The sequence below is a fragment of the Microtus oregoni genome, unplaced genomic scaffold (genome assembly GCF_018167655.1).
Source record: "Microtus oregoni isolate MIOR12 unplaced genomic scaffold, Mior012 000013F_ref0000133, whole genome shotgun sequence".
Classification (NCBI taxonomy): domain Eukaryota; kingdom Metazoa; phylum Chordata; class Mammalia; order Rodentia; family Cricetidae; genus Microtus; species Microtus oregoni.
The window spans coordinates 42,846,059-42,865,115 of record NW_024543072.1 but is presented as its reverse complement, the minus strand read 5'-3'; the positions used below and the strand labels follow the sequence as shown (position 1 = coordinate 42,865,115).

General features: G+C 38.9%; 1 protein-coding gene across 5 annotated transcripts in view; it reads right to left on the bottom strand.

The window, feature by feature from the left end:
- Cep350 (centrosomal protein 350) overlaps nucleotides 1–19,057 on the bottom strand; it is a 143,006-nt gene that overhangs the window by 8,573 nt on the left and 115,376 nt on the right. For all 5 annotated transcript variants that reach the window (XM_041662290.1, XM_041662293.1, XM_041662292.1 and 2 more), the window contains 5 exons: nucleotides 15,264–15,346; nucleotides 11,670–13,639; nucleotides 10,492–10,896; nucleotides 10,231–10,377; nucleotides 7,789–7,911 (listed from right to left, as the gene is read on the bottom strand). In XM_041662290.1, coding sequence (XP_041518224.1) covers nucleotides 7,789–7,911; nucleotides 10,231–10,377; nucleotides 10,492–10,896; nucleotides 11,670–13,639; nucleotides 15,264–15,346 — 2,728 coding nt within the window. The remainder of the gene's footprint in view (nucleotides 1–7,788; nucleotides 7,912–10,230; nucleotides 10,378–10,491; nucleotides 10,897–11,669; nucleotides 13,640–15,263; nucleotides 15,347–19,057) is intronic.

Sequence of the window (19,057 nt, the reverse complement as noted above, 5' to 3'; positions counted from 1 at the left end):
TGGATTAAAGGCAAACGTAAGACCTGAAACTATTAAACTAGAAAGAAATGGGAAAATATGACAGTGGAGTGGAAATGGTTTTTTGGGGTTTTTTCTTTTTTCTTTTATAGGATACAAAGCAAAAAACAAGTGGGATCAAATCAAACTAAAGAGTTACACAACCAAGTGAGCACAGCACACAGACGGGAGAAAATATTTACACAGACGCAGTCTGGTAAGGGATTAAAATCCCAAATATTTAAGCTCAAACAATTCACAGCAAGAAAACAAATAACCCAACTTTAAAAGTGGGCAAAGGCCAGGTATGCTGTGTTAAGGAAGTAGGATCATCATGTCAGCTTTGGCTAAACAAAGAAGGCAAAGGGTCAGAACAGATATTTCAAAGTGATGCAAATGAATAACAAGTGCATGAGAAAATGTACCAGTAGACAGTAAAAACTCAATCCAGAGATACCTAAATTCATGCTGGTTGGAGCACAAAAATCATTGTTGGTGGGAATGTAAATTGCTGTAGCCACCTAAACACTATGAAGTACCTCAAAAGAATGAAACCATAATATCCTTATGAATCCAAAGAAACAGACGTTGTCAGTGGGATTTCTGCATCATGCATTCCATGATCACAATAGCCAAAATATGAAACCAACAGAAGGGCTGATCATGGGTGAACAGACAAAGAAAATGTGACACGATGAGAAAACATCAAAACCTATTTGTCATAGAGCAAACGAACCTAGAATAAGGAAAGACAAATATATATACTTATGTGTGATCATATTTCTGCAGCACAGGAGGAGAAAGTAGAATGTTGGTCAAAGGGTACATGTCAGACAGGAGAAGTACATTTTGAGATCTACTGTACAGTAGCATATCTGGAGTAAAAAAGAAATGTTTTATGCTCTAAAATAGTACAGTAAAATTTTAATGTCTCACCATAAAAAAATAGCTATTCCATGCTACAGATATAAATTATCTCGATTTATTCATTCCCCACTGTAAACATCAAAATTACCCCCCCCCCATTGTGTGAATTTCATATTCCATCTACTCTGGGATACTGTAATCTTCTCCCCCTAGAACATCACATTTCCTCTACTGAATCCTGCCTATTAGCACTCCAGGAATGAATTCTCTCAAATTAACACAACTGTTCTAATCATTACTTCCGCCTTCATTTTTCTATTTACAACATAATTTTTTCTGCATGTTTGCTTTGGCATTTCCAAATCTGTCTCTCATGAAACTCACACCAAGTTTATCCATTTATGCTTCCAAAACTACATTGAGGTCAAGAATTAGTTCCTATTAAAGTCAGTGGTCATCTTTGAGTTCCTAGTTTACTTGGCCTTTAGAAACCTTTGTGAACCATAGATCCCACCCTCTCCCGGAAGCACTCCCCCAGGGAGAGCCCTTCTACCCAGCTGATTGCTCCTCCTCACCTACACAACTCTGGGATCTGCTCATGGACTCCTGTCTACTCACCCACATGGTAGTACACGATTGTCTATAAATCCAGTTTCAAGAGTTCTGACACCCTCACACAGACATAACAATGAACAGAAAAAATAAAAATAAGTCATTAAAAGGGAAAAGTTTGTTTAAAAAACAATAGAATTCTTGGACTCTATCAAAAAACAATTTATTCTAAAAAAAGACTACGGGGGGTGGGGTTGGAGTGTGTGGTTAGAGGTGCAGGCCTAACAGCCTCAGTTTGCTCTCCAGAACCCTCAAGATCAAAGGATGAACTGACTCTTGAGCCGTCCTCTCCTTACACACATTCCCCTCCCCCCAAGTAAGTAGAAAAAGACTAACTGGATGTGATGATGTCTTAGTCACTGTTCTATTGCTGTGAAGAGACACCATGACTAAGGAAAAGCATTTAACTGGGGCTGGCTTCTAGTCTCAAAGATCAGTCCATTATCATTGTGGAAGGGAGCACATACTGACCTGCAAGCAGCAGGCAGAGACAGAGACACTGGGCCTGGCTTGGCCACCCAAAACCTCTGAAAGACACCCCCCCCCCCCCCCGCCCAGCTTATTAAACAACTTAGCACTGGTAACGCCATTTTACAAGGCTTGTACTGAATATTCAGGGTTTGAACAAAGGGCAGTTTAAAAGCTGCCAAAACGAGCTAGAGACACCTGTGGCTGGGCCGGGGGAGGAACGGGAATACCGAGAATATGGCTAGGCACCGTCTGTCCCAGGCGGGGAGGAACGGTGAAGTCTGCCCTAGATAAGAGCCAAGGCAGCCCATATCTGAATTCTCGGGAACTAGAGACCTTGTCCCGACCTGAACTCGGCCACATTCAAACTGACCAATGAAAACCTTGTAACTATGCTTCTCGCTTCTGTACTGCGCTTTTTGCTCCCCAAAACATATATAAACCCATTACCCCGACCTGGAGGGGCACAAGTCCTCTGAGAGACTTTGTCGCCCCAGGTACCTGTGTATCTGAATAAACCTCTTGCTGTTTGCATCCGTACAAGTGGTCTCGCTGTTCCTTGGGAAGGGTCTCCCCAGAGGAAAGACACTCTTGGAGGGTCTTTCACCTCAAAGTCCAGTTACACAGCGCCTCCCAATCCCTTCCAAACAGTCCACCAACTGGGGACCAACCATGCAAATATGTGAGCTTATAGGGGCTATTCACATCCAAACAACATGACGATGCACACCTATAATCCCAACACTGGGAAGGTAAGGCTGGAGGAATGGGGTATAGTAAGAATAAGCTCAGCCTGGGAGACAACCTCTCTAACACACACTAAAACTAGCTATCAAGAATGCCAGATCCAAAACATGACCAGGCACAGCGGTTCAAAACTAGAATCCCAGAACTCAAGAGGCAGAGGCAGGAGGAATAAGAGATCAATGCCAGCCTGGGTTACATCATAATAAGATCTAGCCTCAAAACACACACACACACACACACACACACACACACACACACACACACAAACACGGATAGGGTAATTCAGCTCACGCCCAAGGCCAGGGATCAGCAGCAGCAGCAGCAACAAAAAGCAAGAATTGAAACAGACAGTTGAAGTAAAGACCAAGAGTCTGAAAACCCAAAATTAATGGAACCCTAAAGTTTGAACTTTAGGATTAGGGCAACTGAACTCAGATGGAATGAGAACTACAGAAACAAAGGTCTTATGCTACTGTCTGTTCTTTTCCAGAACTTTGAAATATTTTTCTAATTAAACATGTTAAAGATTTAGAAAAACTGACAAGAAGGGGCTTTAATTTACATACAGCCAAATAAATTCTTAGTGAAGCTTTTCAAAAACTGGTAAGAGATACACTTTTATAGCTGGTACCCACACACTCTATAAATGATACACACTAACAGCTCCTCATTTTTACTAATTTGTCCTAAGGACATTACCAGAAAAATGTGCAAAAAAATACCATAAAATGTTCATTACAGCAGAGGAATGGTTAAATAAATTACAATGTATCTAGGAGTGATTACTATACTTCCATACAAAAATAAAATGGTCAGAAGTAATAGAAATTAGCTTTTGGCAAAGGCAGCCAAAATGACAAACACAAAGGGAAAGGGGAAAGGCACCTGCTTTTAGGCTTTTTAGGAAACAAAGAGTTGTTCCTTTGGGCATAGTCATGCAAGTTAACAAAAAGGGTGCTATAGATATCAAGGGGGAATTAAAAAAGGAATGCCTCAGGCCTGTCAGCATGGCAGAACTAGAAGAGTCAACACACCACCCAGCATGTTGTTGGCGATGTTGTAAACAAGCAAATTAAGGACAAGATTCCTGCCAAGAGAATTAATGTACACACTGCGCACATTGAGTACTTACTGTAAGAGCTGAGATGGCTTCTGAAATGGGTGAGGGAAGCCAAGAGGGCACCTGAGCACTCAGCCACCAGCCTGCCTCACCTGAGAAGCACACTTTGTGAAAACTAATGGGAGGGAGCTGTGCTCAATGCACAGAAAAGGTCTATACTGTTAAATAAAGACATCTGCGGCACAGAAAACACCTACATTTTATTAAATAAAACAATCATTCCAAAAAGGAACTATAGTCTCCATTTAGGAAATTCTCTTTACAAAAATTTAAAATCTACATATATTGAAATACTGAGTTATTTAAGTGGCAGTATTTTTGATTAATTAGAACTTTCTAAATTTTCTAAAATAAGCATGAGTATAATAAATTTTTAAGCTTTCAAAAATTCTTATTTCTTCCATACTAAAATAATGATTTGTGGTTTATATCTCCTTATAAAATGTAAAACCATCAGTTTTTGCAAATCCTAGATTGTCTAATAGAGAAACTAGTTTACTTAGATTTTTATTAAATTCTAGTTAGTTCAAGAAATTAATATTATCATTTCATTATACATTAAGAAGAACAAACTCATATAAAAAGCTACACACATGTAAAAATATGACCAGCAAAGAGGACATTCATATAATACATTTTTCTTATTTTATTTATTTCTTATTTATATCTTAAATTCTTTTTTTTCTGGCAGATGTGTGGTGCACATCTTTAATCCCTGTATGCAGGAGGCAGAGGCAGGTGGATCCCTTTGAGTTCAAGACCAGCCTGTTCTACAGAGTTTCAGGCCAGTCAGAGTTACATAGTGAGATCCTGCCTCAAAAATATAATATAAAGAGTAAGTAAAGAATTCTGTTTTCTCTGAGAGAAGGTCTTATTAGATGGCTCAGGTTAGTCTTGAACTCTCAATCTTCCTCTTTCAGCCTCCTGAGTGCTGGGATTACAGGCATGCACCATGATGTCTGAAAGTCTCTTCAATTCTTAGAATGCAGATGTACATCACCCATACTCAAGCTAAAATAATCTTCATTTCAAGTGAAACATCTTATTTCATATTTGAGAATTTTCTGCTAACAGACGGAGAGATTCCTCTGCTTAAACGGTTAGGTGTGGCACCTAGTGTGAGCCTCTGCTGTTGGGATAAGCCTCATAAAACACTTCAGATTAGTCTGTTTATTATAATTTATTTACTACTGATTATCAGTTTGAGCCTGAAGATGGCTCCAAATCACAATGTCTTCATAATCTTTGATGTTGAAGTCTGTCTATGCCTATTTCCTGAGTTCTTTCACAATACTTAAAACACATATCTAAGATTGATGTGGGATTCCCCTATGTATGCTGTGAATACCATTGGTGAATAAAGAAACTGCCTTGGCCTGTTGACAGGGCAGAATTTAGGTAGGTGGGGAAAATTAAACTGAATGCTGGGAGAAAGAAGAGTGGAGTCAAGGAAAAGTCAAGGAGCTGCTGCCAAAGACAGACATGCTGAAACCTTGCCAGTAGGCCATGAGCCTTGTGGTAAAATATAAAATAATGGAGATGGGTCAATTCTTGATGTAAGAGCTGGCTAGCAATAGGCTTAAGTAATTGGCCAAGCAGTGATTTAATTAATACAGTTACTGTGTGATTATTTCGGGGCTAAGCAGCCAAGAACTAACTAGCAGCCTTCCTCCAATATAAGACATCTTGCTTAACACACTAGAGAAACTATCTTTCACTATCATATTATCTAGCTGTCTCTTCCTCCATGCTCATTTCAAGTGATCCTCCATGATTTCTTAAAATTATAAATCTAATTAATCATAAAGTTTTCCCTCCTTAAAGTCCTTGCTTCAAAAACAAAATCCAAATCTTTACCACTGCTTTAAAAATATTGCAAGCCAAACACTGCCTTTCCAGCTGATCTCAGAACAGCTCCTCCCCAGTCTCTAATCCCCTGACATTCCAGGTCCCTACATTATTCTTCTCTCTCCCATATCTCAGTACTCTAAGATCCCAACCTAATGTCACCTCCTTAGAAGCCGCTTCGTTATATGGGCTTCTACTCACTGACACCTGTACCACATTTCCTATTCTGTTTTAATTGCCCAATCATGCTCTATGTCCTGCCAGGAAAGCGGGAACCTATGAAGCACAGGCTTATCATTTCACAGTCAGTCCTTAATGCAATCCTTGACTGAATGTCTTTTAAATTTTTTCCCTTAATTTCTAAGAAGTGAAGGAATTGAAATTTTGATTATAAGAAATTCTACACTTGCAAAACAGTATACAATCAGTTCTTTTCCCCCCATATAATGGTTGTAAAGACCAAATAAGGCAGTGGTTCTCAGCCTTCTTAATGCTACAACCTTTCAATACAGTTCATGACTGTAATTTTGCTACTGTTATGTATTGTAATGTAAATATTTGATAGGTATATGACAACAAAACAGTCAAGACCCACAGGTTGAGAACCATTAAAATAAGGTATGAGAAAGAATAATAAAATATTAAACAAATATCTCCTCACACACTTATTACTGAGTAAATGAGACAATGAATATATAATGATAAATTATACCATTATACTTTTTTCATTATTAAAATGTTAATATAGGAAATATAGAAAAGTTTAGAATAAAATGAAATTCAATTTAGAGGTAAATCTGAGCTAATATGAGTTTTCTAATATTTGCTTCTACTACACATTCAATTTTTAGGGACAAACATACAGATTTTTTTTTCTTTTTTGGATAAATATTTCCTTTTTTTTTTTTTCTTTTTGCTGGGGATCAAACTCAGCCTCATGCCTGCAAGGAGAGAATTCTACCAGCTGAGCTATATCCCCAGACCTGGTCAACATTTTGCTAATGTTAGAGAAATGTATGATAAAACCAAATAAATCTTCTCCAGCTAATGTTCTGGACAATGGCGATAATACTGACAGAACAGAAACAGCTAATATTCACTGAGTTACTTGGGGAAAATGTTCTGAGTGTTTTATATATTTAGTCATGTGCTACACAAAGACACTTTGATCAGTAACAGGCTACATAGAGAACTGAAAATGAAAAATTCCTATCTCCTAGTGACATGGTACCCATCACAAAGTCCTAGTCAATCCCTTACTCATGTGTTTGGAGTAATGATAAAATGGCCTGATGCTAGCATATAAGCAGATAGTAACATAGGCCATGCCTGTAATGGCAGCACCTGAAAGGCTGAAACAGAATGACTGAGTCAGAGATCAGCCTGGGCAATGCAGTGAGACCCTGTCTCAAAAACAAACAAACAAACAACAACAAAAAAAAAACCCCCAAAAAACAGTGCCTACAATTAGGCATTGTACTTGATAATGGTAATAAGTGACTATTACTGCTTTGTGTATATCTTGGCCTATACTTTCAATTATTTTAAAGTATATTCCTACTTATAAGTAAAAGTTTACTGAAAAACAGTACAGCAGCTTCATCCATGTGATATTTGCCTCATCTCCTAAAAGTATAAAGTGGCCATGTCATATGGCTGACCTATACCTTCTAGGTTTGTCTAAATACTATCATGTTTGAATTACAATTTACCCCCAATGTATTCCCACCTAAGCAACACATGCCTGAAAATAAATACATATTTAATTCTCTTAACAATTTGATCAGGTATGGAGCTATTATCACCTTCATTTTGCAGACCAAGAACGAAGACTTGACAGATCTATAAACTTGGCAGAGCTAAATGTGGGCAGTCTGGCTCCAGGGTCCAGCTGCGCAGTACTTTCCTATTGTTACATTACCTTCAACTGTGATTCACTCAAGTTTTGGTTTCTCCAAATCTCCACAAATTTCTATTGGTTAAATTAAATATTTGCTCAAGAGAACAAAACAAAGCCATTCCTACACCTGAGGGGTTGAGTTTCAGTCTCATCAACTTAAAATGTAGACAGAGTTCAAAAGGAAAGTGTGTGTGACCAAAATAAAAACAGTTTTGTTGTGAGCACTAACCAGGATGTGATCTACTCGATCTCTCTTCTTTCTTCCAAATTTCATCATTTTTTGCCAATCTGTTTTGTGGTTTGGCTCCTTCTTAAGACTAAACAACTTGAGTACTTCGGCTGTTATGAAGCGCTGTTGAAATGAGAGGGAAGAAGAAAACACAACCGTAGATATCCTCAGACTCGTGTGCTCATAACTCCAGAAACACATTTATGCCTATACAATATTTCTAGTAGAAGACCATATATTTCTTCTACTTAGTTCCATTTAGCAATATAGAGGGAAAACATCTCAAATACTCAAATTTTATTCACTTAACAAATTTTATTTTTATAGAACATATAAAAATAAAACCACAGAGAAATTACTTTAGAGTGACGTTTTAAAAGAACCACTATTAACTAATAAAAAATATTCTACTTATGTGCATATGTGTGCACGCATGAGTGTGTCCTTTGCAAGAATAGCACAAATGTTTAACTGCAGAGTCACCACTCCAGCACCTCATCAGCTAGCTTTAAAGCACAAACTCTATCTCAGAACTGGAGAAATCCCACATCAATAGTTGGGAGCAGTATTATATGAGAAAAGCACAAAGTTCATTTGAAACACCAACAACACTTCAATAGGAAAGACATGCTGAAGTTCTCTGCTTTATTTTTTTTGAGACAGAGTATTACTTTATAGCCCAGGCCGGTGTCAAACTCATCATAACCCCCTGCCTCAGTCTCCTACATGCTAGGATTATAGGCATGTAGTAATTGGAGCGGCGGGGCTGCGTCCCCAGCACCCCGGCCACCTGCTAGCTTATGCCCCGAAATAATTACATGGACACTGTATTCTTTTAAACACTGCTTAGCCCATTAACTCTAACCCTTACAGGCTAATTCTCATATCCCGATCAACCCATCTCTAATAATCTGTGTAGCATCAGTCTTACCGGGAAAGATTCTAGCCTACGTCCATCCTGGGTTCATCGCGTGTGTCTCAGAGAGCAGAGCTATCGCGTCTGCCCGGGGGAAGGGGAACATGGTGTCTCTGAGCTCACTTCCTCTTCCTCCCAGCATTCTGTTCTGTTTACCCCACGCACCTATGTTCTAACCTATCAGGGCAAGCAGTTTCTTTATTTAATTAACCAATGACCTTCCTCCATCATAGGCACACACCCACACGCCACTATGTGCATCTGTAGCATGACAATTTAACTATTTAACAGTATCTAATCAATCATCCTTAAAATCCTTTTTAAAATTAAAAAAATAAAAAACTTAATATTAAAATGCACATGCAGTATCTAGTCTATGCTGAGTGTGTAGACAAATGCACTTGATGATGGCATATATATCTTTGTCTTAATTTAGCTTATTTGTTCTGTTAGTAACAATTTATGTTTTTATTACTTTTAAAGGTGTTCATCAATCAACAATGATCTCAGTGGAGGAGCAGGACACATTTATCAATCAGAATCATCAGACAAGATTCTCAAACTGTCAATGTGTGCCTCAAACTCCACTACTCCCCATTTATAGACAGGCACACAATGTACACAGAGATTCATTTCTGTGGAATAAACTTATTCCTTCTCTGGAAGGAATAGAGGGTGGAAAAAAAAAAACCCACATTTTGAAAACCTGATAACTTTAAACCAGAGACTGGACCTTTTCTGTAAAGGGTCAAATATAAGTAGTTTAGTTTAATCCAGAGACTGGACCTTTTCTGTAGAGGGTCAGATATAAGTAGTTTAAGTTTGTGGTCATATGGTCTGTGATAACTATCTAACTCCATTGTTAGAACAGGAAAGCAATAAGCACAAACTAGTCTGGCTGTGGTCCAACAAGACATGATCTGTAAAAGCTCATGGCTAGATTTGGCCCATGGCCCATGGTTTGCCAATCCCTGACCACGCATAACACAACTTATAAACTGGTGTCTGCAAGCATAAAATCTTTGTCAAGGGTTTCTAAGATGAAGTTTGAAAAACTCAACTCTTAAACCTCACTGCTCATAAACACTGGAATCAACAGTATTAGCAACTGCACACCTGAGAGCAGAATGTCAGGGTCCTACCTCAGCAGTTCCATCTAACAAGCACTCCAGATGGTTTCTATGTACAGTAACGCTGAGAAGCTGCTCTGAAAAGGAAGCTACCACAGTCAGGCCTAGTGACTGAGGCTATTTATTATCTCAGCACTTGGAGTTCAAGGTCAGCACGGACCAAACAAAACAGAACAACAACAACTTGCTGAGTAAGGAGAATAGACAGAATGGACTGCACCAGTGTGCATGCAGGACCTATAAATTCCGGGGTCACATTCCCTTTCACCATACCGTCTACTCACGGATCCTGTCACAAGTACTTATGGCATATATAGACAAGTGCCGGCTCCTACGTCATTTATAGATCTGTATAAACAAACAACCAGTGGAGATAACTGATAGTGTGCAGTTTACCTTGATTTCATTAAGGTTATTTGGATTTTTCACACGACGAAAATAATTAGAATTGACTCTACATGGCTTCATCCACACAGGCTGATTCAAGTTGGGATCCTCGGCAAATATTTCCTCAAAAATCTCTTTTGTTAAATCAAAAACCGCCTTAAGAGAGAAAAAAAGACCAATAAAAAAGAAAACATCAGTAAGAAAATGGCTGAGAATCCAAATTTCAGAAAATGGGCAAGAAACTCCAGAACAAGGATCTTTTTCTCTTACCTGTTTGTAGACTCGTTTGCTGGTGCTTTCTATGTCCAGACCCTTACTGGCACAGCCCAGCAGCTTTGTAGGGACATGAAGGCTGTGAAGGTCCTGACCCAATTCTTTCCATTTCCAAAGCTCCTCTGCTGCGTTATGCACAAGGCTTTCCACTTCTTCTGCCGTGTGGGGAACTGCCAATAATGTTTCACATGGTTTCTGGGACGCTCTCTTAGGTTCTGCCATTAGAGGTACAATTGTTTCTTCTGCCTTACTCTTTTGAATCTTGTGAGAAGAGCTCAAACCAAAATCTTCATCAAACCAGTCTTGGTCATCTAATGTGCTCAGAAACTCACGGCTGATCTCAAGTTCAGCAAGTCTCTTAGCTAGCTCTTCCTGCCCACTGGCACCAAACACTGGGCTCTCCTATAGAAATAAAACATTCAAATAAAGGACTATTTAGTGACTTCACCTTATTTAATAGCTTTGAAAAGACAAAGCATACCTATTACTTATGTGTTTGATATCTATATGTATGAACAAGAAAAAACTATCCTCTTTCTACTATTCTGTTTATATAAACCTAATCATTAAAATTTATAATAAAGTATTTATTCATTAGTTTGTTTCCTCTTGTAAATCATTAATCATTCTATTTCTGAAGAACTATCACTGGGATTCTGAAATAGGAAATGAAAATTCTTACCTTTGGTGATTATCTGGATCAAATTATACAAAATCATTACTTTTCCTTAGTTATCCATGGGCAGCCTAAACAAGCTGATGGTCTGAGTCTATGTCATAGAGGATATATTTCAGTTTCATCAGAATCAATATCACAACTAGTAATCTCTGTAGGGCACCATAACTGAACAGACAGGTGAAAGAGACTTGGATTGAGAACCACTGCAAAGTTCCAAAGAATCTGGAAGGAGATCTAATGTGTGGACTGTTACAGGGGCCATCAATGTAGTAGTTTAAAAGATGCTTCAGATCCTACAACCTGACAGGGTTCATGACAACCCTATAATGACTACTCATGACATAACAGAGGGCGATTATACTTCTGACAGAAAAATGGCTACAAGTCCTTTAAACACATAGCGATCTGTATCTAATGAGCAGGGGGTTGGGGACCATGCCCACCTCAAGCCACAGAAGGAAAGGTAACCAGACTCTCCTCTAGATAAGATACTCACAGGTCTGGGACACATATCTGGAGAAGAGAGCTCTTCTTTTTCTTCTTCCAACTCAGGTCTTAAAAAGCAACTTGGAACACTGGGTGGTTGTTCCTCAATATTTTGGGGTGGGTCTTGGGGCAGTCCTTCCTTTTGGTGGAGAAACTCCTCATTGCTGACCTGGATCTTCTCATTCCTAGCCTTTCTGATTTGATGTAGTTGGCTCACTGTGTCTTTCACAAAATCTCTCAGTAAGCTGTCTGTTAGTAAGCTGACTGTTTCTAGCTGTTGCTCTGATTTTTTTTCACTTACTGATGACTTCAGCTGAGCTTCTAATTGATTTTTTTCTCGTGTTAGAAGATCCAGAAGTGGGGTAGAAGGCTTTTCTGAAACTTGGGAATACGAGTTCTCTTCCTTCTCTGTAAGCTGCTGCAGCTTTGACTCTTCAGAAAATGTGCTGTCTGGAGTAGCACCTGCAGCATCGGGAACATTTTCTGTGGTGTCAGAAATAAGGGCTTTGTTCTCCTGACAAGAAATCAGGGGATCTACTGAAGATTGTTGGTCAACATGGACGTCTAGAGTCCCAGAAATGTCCAATTTATTATCTGTTTCTATGTTAAGGCTTCTATCTGTGTCCACTGAGGCTTCTATATTATGCATACTAGGTAGCAATTTCTCACAAAAATATTCAGCTATATCATCTTCTCTGTCTTTTAGACATTTTATATCTTTCTGCTCTTGATTATAGTATTGATAATGTTCATCAGAATAAGATTCCTCATCTTCATTTATGTCTATATAGTCATTAAAGTTTTCTAGAATGTGAGATATTTTTTGAGGAGGAGCAAAAATACCATGCTTGTCTTTGCACACAAAATATACAATGCCATCATATGTTCCATTGTTATTTCCTTCAGGTTTATCTAGTTCTACTCCAGCCCAAAATCCTTTAGCGAAATTAGTTTCACCTTTAAATCGAAGAGTGCCTGGCTGAACATTGCCAATCAACACCCTATCCCCAATGTGGAAGTCCAGCAACTCATCTGCCGCAGAAACTGCAGCCAGGGAAAGGGAGTCCGTAACGCCCTGCTCGTGTCCAACGTCACTGCGCTCCTTACTTTTCATCAGCTCAGTCGGGGACTTGAGCTCTAGCAGCCTTTCGGAGTGGACACTGCTATGAATGGAAAGGCTCTTTTCACTGAGGCACTCGCTGATTTCATCCTCACTACCAGAGCCAGGGGCCCTACTTCTAGGGCTCCTTGCTGTCTGAGACTTATCTCTGTAAGACTGTGAGTCTTCCCTGAGTGACGGCGACAACACCTCGGAGTCATCGTTGTTCACCTCTTCAGCAGAAATCCCTTTCTTGAAAGAAGACACTTCAAAATCTTCAGAATATGATGAGTCTTTAGGAGCAAGGAGTCCTGACAAGGCCGAGTCCCCTTGCTCTCTGCATTTCTGCTCGTGGACATCGCTTGCTGACTGGAGGTCTTGACTGGGATCTACACTTTGCTCAGAATGATTCAATACTTCCTCTTTTTCATGAAAAGCTTCAATGGTTGGTTTAACTAAATCTTTCTGAAGATTTGTAGAGTCCGAAGGAAGCTCTTTATTTGAAAGGATTTCAGAGGTCAGGTCTAGTCTCAGTAAGACTTCGGATCTCCCCGACTGCTTCGAACAGGAGTCTCCGGCCTCACTCCTCTCCTGTTCCGGGTATTCTAGTTCTTGTATTTCTGATTTTTGACTAGAATCTTCAGCCTTCGCCTCTGACAGGTCATAAATCCTAGTAGGTGCAGTTAATTCCTTGAGAGGAGGTAATGAAGGTGCACTTTTGAGAGAGTCTCCGGGTTCTTCCTGTGTTCTTCTCGAGGACAGAACTGGAGACGAGGCCTGTAAGCCTTCTTCTGTCCTGTTGTCCAACTCAACCACTCTCTTTGCGTGTGCAGGTAATGACCTTTCTGATATGGTTCTCTCAGAACATGATAATGAAGAATCTTTAAAAAAGTCACATAAAATTATTTAATCACAATCTTTCAAATCTGAGACCCAAAATTTAAATAAAAGCTAAGTCTCAGTTAAGAAAAACTCTGGTTAGTAAACATGGCTTATTCTGGTTATCCTATAATGTTTTCTTTTCTTTTAAGAAAATATACTATATTGAAATAGAGAGAATTAAAATTTTTTAAGTTTGGAATAATTTATAAAGTACCAGGGACTGTTTCTGACACCATGTTTAACAGGATAGTTTCAAACCATGGGAAAACAGGCTGTGCAGAGAATGTTATAGTCTTCAAGCAGAACCTGAAGCTGGAATATACTTCTAGTGTTCTTTTAAAGAATGGATTTTTGGTGACTAGAGAGATGGCTCCACAGTTAGGAGAACCTGCTGTTCTTGCAGCAGACCCAGGTCCATCCCCAGCACCTACATTGGCAGCTCCAGTTCCAGGGAATCTGATGCCCTCTTCTGGCCTCCTCGGGCACCAGGCACACATTTGGTAAACAGACATACATGTAGGTAAAACACCCATACACATACAATAACATTTTTTACAATTTCAATGAACTTTTTTGTAGACCCTAAGTTTTCTGGTGTGTGTGTGTGTATGTGTGAGAGAAAAAAACGGGGAGGAAAGGAGGAAGGCAGAGGACAGAGAAAGAGAGAATATGAAAATATAAGATTATTATATCTGCAAATCTATGACCTTAAGGGATAAAGTGGCAAACTAAGAAGAAAATATGACATAATGAGCTAACAGGATTTGTTCAAATCTCCACTTTATCATTAATGGTAGGAAGGTAGCTTTTATTTGTCCCAGCTTAGTTTCCAATGTTTTGTTTTCAGTAATAATTTTCTAATAATTGTTATCTTTGAGTTAAATCAAAAAATAAAACTACAATCATCTATCATATAATAGATATACAATCTGATTAAGGAGGAATTTAGAGATGATAATAGTAAGCAGCTATATGGTTTTCATGCCTACTTTATCAGAAATATGGGGCAATGAAAACTGATTTAAAAGAACTGAGTGCTGGGACAAAACAGTCACTTGGGAGTCTAAGGCAGAAGGATAACGTGAGCCCAATAGTCCCAATCAGAGTAAGCAACAATCCAGACCCTGTCAGAAATAAAACACCAAGATAAAATCCAAACAATGTAAAATGTTAAATAATTGAGGAAATGAACTCCTTTAAATTAAAAATTTTGTCTGTATGTTTGCCACGTGTGTGAGTGCCCATGGAGTCCAGAAGAGGGAGTCAGGGCCTCTGGAGCTGGGGTTAGTGACGGTTATACCAGTCTGAGGTAGGTGCTGGGAACACTCTTAATTGCTCAGCCATCTCTGAAGCCCCAGATATTCACCTTTATAATTTATTTATTTTTAGTATTTTATGTACATTGATGTTTTGCCTGCACCGGTGAAGGTATCAGATCTTGGAATTAGACATTTGTTAGCTGCCATGTGGGTGGTGGGATTTAAACCTGGGTCCTCTGGAAGAACAGTCAGTGCTCTTTAATCACTGAGTCCACTCTCCAGTCCCCAGAAATTCCCTTTTGTAGAGGTGGAATTCTGTGGCCTTAATCTCTGGCTGTATAGCTTAGTTCTTTCAGGCACATACCAACGTGTTCGGCAATCGATGCCAAGGATCCTCTGGAACGCTCTGATTCTGTTACAGATTTCCAATTTTTTGCTGCTTCAGATCTGAAATGAAGAAAGTAATAGTAAGATGAAATATATGCAGACACTACAATAACTGACAATAAATATAACATTCCTAGACAAGTCTCTCCTCTTCTCTAAGGAGGTACTTCAAACAGTTGCCACCTCAGAAAGTCAAGCCGGTTTCTGGTCGGCCCTTGTCATTCTCTGTGGTTGAACTCCATGAGAAAAGTGGAGGTCACCAGGCACCAGGTCACATCACCTCACCTTTCTCCTTACACATCCATCTAGATTTCTAACCAATCAACTTCTTTTCCTCCTGCTTCCTGAGGGCAGAAGTATGTCTTTACGGGCAAAAGTCAGTCTGTCTGTCTGTCTCTGTCTCTGTCTCTGTCTCTGTCTCTGTCTCTGTCTCTCTCTCTCTCTCTCTCTCTCTCTCTCTCTCTCGGCCAGTCTTGTTCATCCCAGGCACATGCTCCACCCCCAGCCCCTCCTCGTTCTCCACTTTCCCTTTCTTTAGATCCTGTCTGACTTCTGCTTTTTGCTTATAATGACTTAAATGTTGCTGTTTAGTTTTACTACTAGATTTCCTTTTCTCTTTAAATGCATACTTTTGCAGCTTTATTTACCCTTTATATCTATGCATATATGACAATTTCAGTATCTCTCTCCTTGACACTTTATAACCCAATTTGTATGAATTACAACATCTCAAAATGAACATTTAAAGCACAAATATTAAGTTTCCCACAAAACCTTCTTTGCTGTTAGGGTAAGGAAAGCCTGGCCCAATTAACTAAGAGAAATCTAGGAGCCCTAGGTTTCCTGTTTCCCATCTAGTGCTTTAATTATATAATACCACTTCTTAAAAATTCCTAAACTATACTTTCTATTTTTTCTATTCTTATTACCGCTTCTTTGAGTTTGGCTCATACTGCTTTTCTGTTAGCTGCTAAGCTTATTTCTTCTAACCTTTCCTCAATACTGGAATACTAAATAATCTCTGTAAAAAAATACATTTTCTGATGTTGGAGACTGAATCAGGGCCACACAAAGCTAAAAACACTAGTGTTCTACTGCTGACCATAGTCCTACCTAACTCCTGGTTAAAAAGATCTCATAGCTTGATGAAGAAAATAATTCAACGAGTACTTCATAATTTACTTAGTTGTATCCCAGCCCCCCACTCCTGAGCTTGCTATGTAGAGGAGGGTGATCTTGAACTTCTGATCTTCCTGACTTTGCCTCGAGTGCTGAGATTGCAGGTGTGTATCAGCCATGCCCAGTCTGTGTGGTGCTAGGGGCCGAACCCAGGACTTCATGCACGAGGGTAAATACTCTAGGAATCTTCCTAATGCTGTGACCCTTTAATACAGTTCCATATGTTGTGATGACCCCCAAACAAAAAAATATTTTTTTGCTACTTCATAACTATAATTTTGCTATTGTTATGAATCATAATGTAAACATCTGCTATGCGACCCCTCTGGGGGTCGAGACCCACAGGTTGATAATCACTGATTTAGAGCTCAAACTAAAACTTACATTTAGAAGATAATGGAAAAGTACATAGGAACTCAAAAAAAAAAAAAAACTAAGAAAATAAATCTTGTAAAATTTGTATTTAAAAATTGTATAATAAAATTGTAAAATAGCTGACATACACTATTTGGTGATAGCTGGACATAATATGATTGTGACTGCTTTTTAAAAAGATGCTTCCCTGGAAAGTCTAATAATAAAAATGACTGGTGATTAGTGAACACATGATACTTGCTGTGTTGGAGGCCCAATTCTTTTAACTTATAACAAGCACACTAATAGTAGCAAAACCTGCTTAATAGGTATTTATAGTCCAAACAACTCAGAGAGGTTAGATAACTTACACAAAGCTAAACAGCTAGCTTATACTAAAGCCAGGTATCTAAGCTAACTGTCATGAGCATAGTTTGTGCTACTCATATATCTAACAAAATCTCAAAAACATTTTCCTTTTCTTTTTTAATTTTTTAGATTTATTTACTTATGCATATGAATGCTTTGCCTGGATATGTCTGTATACCATGTGCCTGGTGGGCGGTGGGAATCAAACCTTAGTCCTCTGCAAGAGCAGCCAAGTATTCTAAACTACAGAGCCATCTCTCCAGCCTCAATACTTTTCTTTATCTATTATTACTATTATCTTGGATTGCTAGTATGAGCACTGGGGGGTGTGTGGAGGTCAGAGGACTGCTCTGTTGAATTGATCTTCTCCTCCTACCCTTATGTGGGGTTCCAGGGAACAAACTGAAGTTATTAGATTTGCATGGCAAATACTTTACTAGCTGAGCCATCTCACATCCCTTTCTTTTTTTAAAAAAATTACAAATTTATTTTAAATTATGTGCCTCTGTGTGTGTCTTTATGTAGGTATGTTTATATGAATATAGGTGTCCAAAGAAGACAGAGGTACTGGAACTTCCTGGAGCGGAAGTTATATATGGTTGTGAGCCACCCAAAGTGGGTACTGGAAATTGAACTTGGGTCCTCTGCTGGAGCACTATGTGTTCTTAATTAATTATCATTTCTATAGCCCTAGTTTTCTTCCTTCCTTCCTGCTCTTTCTTTTTTCCCTTTCCTTTCTTAAAAAAAAAAAAAAATGTAATGTGTATTTTGCTTGTAAGTATACTTAGTCACCATGTGCATGCAATGCCTGAAAAGGCCACAAGAGGGCATTAGATCTCCTGGTACTGGGTGTAGAGACCTCTGTTGGGCCATTTGAGTGCTGGAACTGAACAGGGTCCCCTAGAAGAGCAGCCAGTACTCCTAAGTGCTGAGTCATCTCTGTAGCACCCTAGGTATGAGGCTGGATAATACAGAGTTGCACTGTGTATACCAGGGAAACCTGGAGTTCACTACATAGTCTAGGTTGATCTAAAACTCATGATCCTTAACCTCCTGGGTGTTGGGATGACAGGCAGGCAACACTATACTCAGGGAAGCATTTTGGCTTTGTGTAGGTATGTTTACATGAAATTGGAACTTCCTGTTTTCTTATAGCAATGGGGATAAAAGTCTTGTGCATGGTAGGCAAGTGCTCTATCATTACGCTCAAGATACTTTAAAGCAACCTTAAAGGCCCGTATCATCTCACAGTAAAAATAAGTGAGGAATAGAATAAGAGGCGACTCCACAGAGCAGCCCTCTAACCTCCACGCACTTCCCCAGTAAAGCTAGCACAATGTGGCTTTTACTTAGTTTTTTCAGTCTCTCCTAACTCCAGCAATATCCTATCATATTTACCTTTTATGATCTGTCCACCTGTTCTTTCTTTCTCTCCTCATCATTCACAAATGCTATTCTCTTTCACATATCCTTGTTTCTCAGATGCACTCACTGGCCTCTTACCCACTGTCCAAACCATTTGAATGTTATGACTTGACTTTTTATCTAGTATACCGTAGTCTACTATTGCTACCTAAACCATTTACTGGGTGTATGATGTCCTATTACCTGAATGGGACCATAATTTACTGAGATATTTCACTCATTTTTTTGAATTGAAGATTATTTCCAATGTCTTATGCCTATAAATAGATATTACAATAAACACAAAGGATACTATAATAAATATATTCATGCAAACAGAGCTTTTGGTACTATATATCTTATCAAGCTTATTTTTTTAGACATGAGGTTACAGATACTTTTGCTTTCTAAAACATTGCCTGTTTTTCCAAAGATCTACAACTAATTCTACTGCTACTGCCAACA